The 8,396-nt window shown below is 37.6% G+C and overlaps 1 protein-coding gene across 2 annotated transcripts; it reads right to left on the bottom strand.

Moving 5' to 3' along the window:
• Positions 1-7,403: 7,403 nt before the first annotated feature.
• Positions 7,404-7,771, bottom strand: LOC125403173 (large ribosomal subunit protein P1-like). 2 transcript variants are annotated; one of them, XM_087903859.1, is made up of 2 exons: positions 7,683-7,753; positions 7,404-7,607 (listed from the first exon to the last, which is right to left on the bottom strand). In XM_087903859.1, exons 1-2 carry the CDS (start codon positions 7,751-7,753, stop codon positions 7,448-7,450), a joined length of 231 nt encoding a protein of 76 aa, XP_087759985.1. In that variant the 3' UTR covers positions 7,404-7,447. The 2 variants fall into 2 exon arrangements, with proteins under 2 accessions (XP_087759985.1, XP_087759984.1); XM_087903858.1 differs by having other exon boundaries at positions 7,404-7,771.
• Between the last annotated feature and the right edge of the window lie 625 nt (positions 7,772-8,396).

Below are 8,396 nucleotides of genomic sequence, written 5' to 3'. Positions count from 1 at the left end.
CTACATCAATAATAATACTTTTTCTTATTATTTTTATGACTGGTATATATGGTTGAATCTGTTGGGTTTTTTTGGATTGTAGCTGACATAACAATTGATCAGTTCATTTTACAATGTACAAATTATCACTGATTCCAATTTTTACCTCTATAAGCAATATATATTATAGATACTTTCTCCCATGCTTATGTTTTTATTTTTAAGAATGTTATTGACAGTGAACTTGCTTGATTTCAGAGTAGGCTTTTAGTTTCTGTCTCTGTAGGCCTTGTCAGACTTCATAAAAGGAATAGCACATACTTTATAACAGTAATGTACAAACATACTAAATTTCTTGTATCTGTCCCCACTAGTGTACTATTTATACAAATATCCCCACTCTGATGGGCAAAGAGTCATCTCATTTATTACTTATTTTAAATGTCCCTACTAGTGACCTTGATTATTTAACACATATATTTAAGTCATATATATTACTCCTTGAGTTTTCTAAAAATACTTTCACCTACGCCTGTTTATATGACATTATCTCTTTTTCAATGCTGGAAGTGTTTCATATTGCACATGGCTATAAATACGATTTTTAATAGTTTTATCTGAAAGTTCATAGCTTAGTACTAGTATGCATTTTAATGTGATGTACCCAATAGCCTACCAGGGTTCACAGAGGTTAAAAAGACATAGAACTTCAGTGTATGGCTGCAGCATTTGAAGACTAGGTGGAAAATTTACTGTTGACATTATTAAACTGCTTCTTCTGCCCCAGAAAGTGATGAATTAAGCAGACTGTTGACTTAAAGATTACCTTGGAGATAGATCACAGAATTTAAAATGCAGTCACTCAGAAAGTAAAATTGCTTGGGAATAAAAGGCAATAATTACTATCACTCCTTTTGCAACTAGCAAAAAAAAAGGCCTCCCACTCTAAACCTTGAAGCCTCAGCAGTATCCTAGACACATCAGATCACGTATTGTGATCAAAGTCCCAATCCTTAGGGTAAGCTACGACTGAAATCTTCCCTTTCTCTCTGTGTTCTGAAACCCAGGTCTCTGTGATTGCTTTTCTGTCCAAACCCAATAAACACACTTGACCTTGAATTATACTGTGGGGAGATAAAAATCTGATTGTTGGAAGAAAACACTAAAAATGAATTCTGTTCTGTCTGGCATCTTAATGAATAAGGGCCAGTGACAAATCAATAAAAATAGTATGACAGGCTGTGATTAAGTGATTTTTAAAGATAAAAGCTCCAATATAATCAATGTTTTATATTATGAGTATCTAAAAGCACATCTTTGGGGCTAGTAATTGTGCACTATTCAGGAATTAATTAGTGTAGATAAGCAGAGAGGGACATTAGGGGAAAGAACAGATGACAGATGTTTTGATTTTTTTTCCAGTAATATCATAAAGGCCATCTTAAGATTTCAAGTTCTTACTGAGCTGTATATCTCAGAATCTGGAAACATGGAATTTTTTTCCTTTTTTTTAAATATCAGATTGCCACCAGTGTGAGCAGGTTCAGTGTTTTCAGTGTCTGATGGAGAATCAGTTTTAGAAAGTACTGTTCTCATCCAGGTTTTGGTTAATACTGTTGGAATCTTTCAGTAAGAAAATCCTTGCTAATCTGAGGACATTTCCCTTTCTTTTCCTGGCACCTCTCTAGTTTTTTTTTTTTTTTTTTTATGTTGCCAATTGTGATGATTCCGCATGCAGTTCGAGGATCTTTTGGAAATGTCTTACATTCTAGACATTTTGCTGTTGATTTTTCCTCCCATTTCTTATGAGAATGAATATAGTCATGTGCGTGTGTGCGTGCGTGCGTACATGCGTGCATGTATGTATGTGAGAGAGAGAGAGAGAGAGAGAGAGAGAGAGAGAGAGAGAGAGAGAGAGAGAGAGAATGAACAATGTCCAGCGAGTATGGTAACTATGGTGCTGCCGTGGCTGATGCCCTAAGTCATTTTTTTCAGTGTATGTGTATGTAGTGTTACTGATAAAGGACGACATGCTAAAAATTGCAGCCTACACATTTCCCACCCATGAAATGTTTGGTATAGGAGATGATAATTGGGATACAGTGTATGTATCGGCTGACCCGCTCTTTCAGCTGTGTCTTTGAAATTTGACACACCGATTCATGCTTTACTTCCTAAGCACTGACTCTGTAAATACACTAAATCCCATAAGGGTCATCTGAGGGCAGGAATGAAACAAGATAAAGCATTAAATGCAATGGGCAAAATCCTGCTTCCTTCCTATGAAGAAAGGGGAAAGAGAGGTATCTTCAAGCAGTGTATCTCCTGAGTCTTTATTTTCTGTTCAGCAGATAAGCTGTTGTGTTCACCAAAGCAAAGCGTGTTGCAATAGCTTCAGTGTTAGTTTCATCAAGTTCTCATGAAGGGCTTTAATTAGAAGAATTTGATTATTAAAATAAACTATCAAACTGTAGGTAGCACACATATACAACCCTCACCATACACACACATATGCACTCACACTGACCCTCTCATGTGTCCTGATATCAGAAAGAATCAAACACACTGTTTATAATATTGTGGGGTTTTTTTTGTCCCCTGTCAGTTTCTTTTACGTGACTCCGAATCATTCTTACCCTCTTTACTTTAATACCGTGAAAAGTTTTATTAACTCTAACTCATAGTTCACGTGATATTTCTGGGGTCACTCCAACTTTTGTTAGGAAAACTGGTCAGTGATCTGAATTTACCTGCCATTGCTATGTTGCATGAAATCAAGGAACAACTGAGAAGTTGGTGAGAAATAAATTATTGTAGTTTTATAATATAGAAGATTTGTCTATATTATTCAATACTCTGAAGAGGTTGGTGAAAAATGAAACCCACGGCTGAAAGAGTGAAAGCACCTTGCTGGCTCTGATCTGTCTGCTGTCTTTCTTCTAATAGTTCCATTATACTTTCCTCTTGCGACTCCGTCATCTCACTGGGCTTTCAAGGTTGTCATTGTTCTCTGTAGCCCTGTGCAAGCTTCTTTTAGAGGCATAATTTTTCCTCTATTAGGTTTCTGAGCCACATTTGAAGTTGATAGGTCCTAGACCCTCAGAGAGACCAGGAAGCAATTTGCTTCTTGTATTTAAGCCGTCATTTTTCTCCCCCTCCAGTTCCTGTCTCTTCAGCATCAAAATTATCTCAGATATTTTAGGAGGAGTCCAACCTCTCTAAAGCCAGTTCATTCTGAATGCCAGTGATCAAAGAAGACTTTTGTTCTTTCACTTGTTTTTCAAGTTCTGATTTCTTTTCCTTCTCATTCCCATGCTTCTAAACTGCAACTGATTATTGGTCTTTGGAGGAAAACCCTTAATTTATTTTAGAACAATCTGATGGATGCCCTCCCCTAGGATGTACCTTCCTATGCTGTTCCAAAGTGGGATGGGTTCATGTACATCTCACAGCGCTACTGTTCCACACATTGCTTCTCTGCTTGTTGTGGAAGTGACAGAGACTAAGGATTGGGCACACATAGCTTTCACTCATAGTTTACAGAGCCTGGTTCCCCTTCCTAGTTATCAGGCAGGCTGCACTATCCTGTTGTTGCATAGAGAGAAGAGAAAACTACTGCTTTCTATGACAGAACCATAAAATGGTAAGATAAGGAGAGTTTCTGAAACAGAACAGAAACGAGGAAACATACATAGTGAGGGATTTTCTTAGAATCACAAATATCTGTGAATCTGAGTCTTGGAGAGTCCTGTGTTTCTGAAGTTCAGCCCTGTGGTCTGTCTATCTGCCTTCCCAACATAACTATTTCTGTAGCACTTTCTGTCATCAGAGATGAATAATAGACTACTCAGTGTGCTTGATTCTGTGCTAAATGGAAGGGAGGATGTTCACAAATTACACTCTCCTCATGTTTATGGAAAAACCTGAGTGTTGGAGAAAAGAAAGAGATGAGAAAACATAAAATACAAATATGCTGTGAAATGTGTTAGAGCCCTCACCAGCTCAGGAAGAGGAATAGACAACTTTGAATTTGCCGGGGGAAGTATTTCCTGAACTGGTTTAAAGGCATCACAAAAATTCATTATCTCGGTTTTAGGGATAGATCTAGACATAGTTTACAATCGCAGCTCTGACATTTACGAGTAATATATCCTTGTCATATTGATATCTGAAACCTACTTCTTTTTTCAACTTTAAAATGGGCTTACCAATCAATGCCTACCTTGTAAGGCTTCTTTTTGAAAGACCCTGAGATATGAAGTACTTTTTAAAATAATGACACCGAGTTTTGATTGTACTGCATGGACTGGCCTTGTGGGAGCCTAGTCTGTTTGGATGCTCACCTTCCTAGACCTGGAGGGAGAGGGGAGGAACTTGAACTTCCCACAGGGCAGGAAACCCTGTCTGGTCTTAGGACTGGAGAGGGAGGGGGAGAGGGACTGAGGGGAGTGGGAGGGTATTGGGAGGAGCGGAGGAAGTGGAAATTTTTATAAATAAAAAAATAAAAAAAGGAAAAAAAGTAACAGAGGGTAAAAAAAAGCACTTAGTAAACACTTAAAAGTAGAAGTAATTATTGTTATTAATGATTTCCCTTAACAATAATGGGATTTGTTGCATTTTTACTTACTATTTTATGTGTGTGTGTGTGTGTGTGTGTGTGTGTGTCTGCTCTTAACTTCATACCAATGCAAGGCCATTTGCGATTGCTTCCCAAGACTCTGGTATTTTCACTAAGTTCATTCATCTCCAACTGTAGATGTAAACTTGTAGCCAATAGAGAGTATGTGTTTTAGTTTATAGATTACAAGCCAGTAACCCTCTCATCATTCTCTCTACATGTTTTAGAGCTACTCCATCCTAGGAAGATCATGTAACTCCTCTGGACATATTTGAGTTTTATAAATATTTTTAATTTGTTCTACTTAAAGACCAGGATTAGCAAAATGACTCAGAAGATAAAGGTGCTTGTTACAAAACTAAGTTTGATGGCATGAGTTTAATTTTCGGGGCTCATTTGGTAGAAAGAAAGAATGGTCTCCTGCAAGTCACATTCTGACCTACACACTTGTGATGTGGTATATATGTTTGTGTGTGTGTGTGTGTGTGTGCATCCACAACAGGCACATGTGTGTGCACACCCACTGAGCACACACATACACAAAGTAGAGACACAAAACAATATCTGGGCCAAATGAAAATACGAAGTATGTCTGTTTTTTTTTTATATTTAGTTCTATATACTGGGATTGAACTAGGCTTAGTAGTTTCCTACGATTTTCATGGATTTTTGGTATGTATGTTTGTTTTACCATCTGGGTCAGTATCTTTATATAGTGAGGGACAGACAGAAGAGGAAAGCCAGAACACATAACTGCATTTTCTTAGTATGTAATTGAAAAATTCTGATACAGATATCCATTCATAGTACTTGCACACAGCTTCACTGCTACAGTGAAGAGAGTCAGTGGCTACAGTGACATTCCTGCAAGCTCTGAAAACTCACGTTAGACTTCCCTAAAAAGGTTCTCCACATGACTGAAAGAAATATTCATTTCTCTCTATTAAAGAAATCTTTTCTTCATGAACTGGACTTAAATAAATGAAACAAGCATCTAACCATCTGTAAGTTTAAGTGATTGACATTGATGTCTACTCATGAACTCTGCTGAGTTCATTAAAAAAGTAATTGAAATTGTCACATTTATTCCATTCATTTAAGGTCTGATGGCGTAAATGCCAGGCACTGACTCTAGATACATTTAGCATCTTCTAAACTGCCAATAGAACATGTATAACTTCACCTCTCTCATGATCTGTCCACTGCTCTTTGCATCCCATTGTAAGACACTTCAGGGCCATCACATTGTCCCTTTCCTTCCTTTCTCCCTGCCTTCTGCACAGCTGTCTTGGTTGTCTCTGGTGTCTGGACTTATACTGTTAACTGCATTCTAAAACCCCAACTCTTATCTTTACATGCCAAATTCTTAATAAACTCAATTTCCATTTTGGTGGTAGAATGGCTTGTACCTCCTAAAACATCCTGGGAAGAGCAGAAAGACAAGGATGGCGGGATAGAGTAAAGTCGTGGAGATTGCTGTTCAACCTATCGTGTCTGTCTGGGAGCAGTGTTTACTGAATAAAATGAAATTATAGACATCTCTTTTCACATGTCTTAGGATCATTTTTTAAAGTTTAGCAAGATTTTCATACCAGTGCTTCATGTATTATTGTAGATTTAAGTTAACTGCACAAATAAGATTGTTTGATTCCTGTAAGATTATGAGTATTGAGGTCGCCCAAGAAATGTAAAGATAAAATGGGTAAATTAACCCACATTGATGCTAATAGTTATATATGCATTTAAGTTTAGTTGCCCCTGAATTACTGAAGTATTAGACATGTATGTATTATTTGATGTTTTCGATAAAGCTCTCAGATGTATGGTTTTTGCCTGAATCCTATAGTGCCAGATTGCGCTGATTTCAGTTCTGTGCCAACAAACGCAGATGGAAACCTTGATACAGTGAGTTTGGTTAAATCCTGCTACCCCCCCCCAAATACATGATTTAAAGCACACTCCTTTAAATAATAGAGGTTTTGAATTTTGAATCTAGTGTATGCTACTTTGCCCTGAATTTGTTGATGATAAATCAAGGATTTTTTTTTATGTTTTGGGTGATCATATAGATATATTATATACAGCAGATTTATGAAAAGAAGCAAGCTGGGCGGTGGTGGCGCATGCCTTTAATCCCAGCACTCAGGAGGCAGAGGCAGGCAGATCTCTGTGAGTTCGAGGCCAGTCTGATCTAGAAGAGCTAGTTCCAGGACAGGCACCAAAAACTACAGAGAAACCCTGCCTTGAAAATCCCCCCCCCCAAAAAAGAAGCAAATCACAAGTTATACATATAATATGCACTTATGTATGATACATAAATATGTATTTAAATATAATATGCTAATTTAATAACTTGGATCCATTGTGTTTCCTTGAACTCAGTTAATTTATATGAAAAGTCTTATGAGTATGAAACAAAACATTGAATAGTGTGTTTAATGATGATCCCCAGAAGTTATGCACATTGATTAATGCTGACAACAAATGCATATGACCACATTTGTAAAATGAATCTTTGCAGAAGCCAAAGTTCTGTAACCGATTATCAAGTGATATTAATCTCAAAAATAGAGGGAAATCTGATACAGAGAGACAAAGGTGAGAAACAGATACAGAAGAAAGAGGCAGATCAAGCTGGGGGCTGGGATTAGAGAGTGTTACAGCTGTAAGGTCTTCCTGAAGTCACACTAAAACAAGAAACAATTGTCCCCAAAGACCTCAGGATGGAAGCACAGTGTCAGCATCATCCTTAATATAGACTTCAGGTTTCTAGAATTCTCAGGGATTTTTTTCTTTTCTTTTTTTTTTTTTTTCAGGTTTATCTTTTTATTAGCCATGGTAGCAAAACGCCTAGTCAAAAAGACCAAAGACCATGTCATCATCAGACTCCTCGGATTCTTCCTTCTTTGCTTCCACTTTCTTCTCCGCTAGGGCAGCAGCAGTGGAGGGAGCAGGCCCACCAGCTCCTAAATTACACATGAGGCTCCCAATGTTGACATTGGCCAGGGCCTTTGCAAACAAGCCAGGCCAGAAAGGCTCAACATTGACACCAACTGCTTTAATGAGGGCATTGATCTTATCCTCCGTGACCTTCACGTCATCGGCGTGGAGGATGAGGGTGGAGTAGATGCAGGCGAGCTCAGAGATGGAGGCCATGTTGCAGACTGCCGGCATGGTGCTAGTCGCCGGATGAAGTGAGGGCCTCACCCCAACGCGGCCTTCACTTCCTCGGAAGGACCAAGGACCTTGGCGGCAGCAGAGGAAAAGCGACTTTTTTCTTTCTTCTCTTTTTAAATATAAGAAAGTTTTATTTGTGACAGATGCTTATGGAAGTTAACACAGAACTTGTTTTGTAGGAACTTGTTGGGTTTGATATCTAGATTTTATTGAACTTATGATGCTTATTAAAACTTGTTACATTTATGTGTTTCAAAATAAAATAGTAGAGTAATGAATAGCGAAGATGAGCATATATCCATTGGGTTTCCATAAACTTTTGATAGTTTTTGACAGCCAGCTTAAGAAATAATAGTCTTCATTTTTGCTTACTCGAAATTATTGCGTAATTTATATTATACACAATTTAAAAAAATAGGATTTACTTCAGTATCAATTTATTGTCTAGTCATCGAAAAAAAATCTTGTTAACCTAGAGATTCTGAACTGAATTTGCTAGATTATCATGTTTTTTTCTCTTTTATTTGGGATTATTAAATTTTACTCTTGAGAAGCTGAGGACAAATTGAGAATCACAATGGTGGCAGAGATGTTGTCACTTGAAAAGCAGACAGCCCTCAAA

This window comes from Myodes glareolus, chromosome 3, assembly GCF_982192425.1.
Source record: "Myodes glareolus chromosome 3, mMyoGla1.1, whole genome shotgun sequence".
NCBI lineage: Eukaryota > Metazoa > Chordata > Mammalia > Rodentia > Cricetidae > Myodes > Myodes glareolus.
Note: the sequence above shows the minus strand (reverse complement) of the source record. Positions and strands in the feature narration are given on the sequence as shown.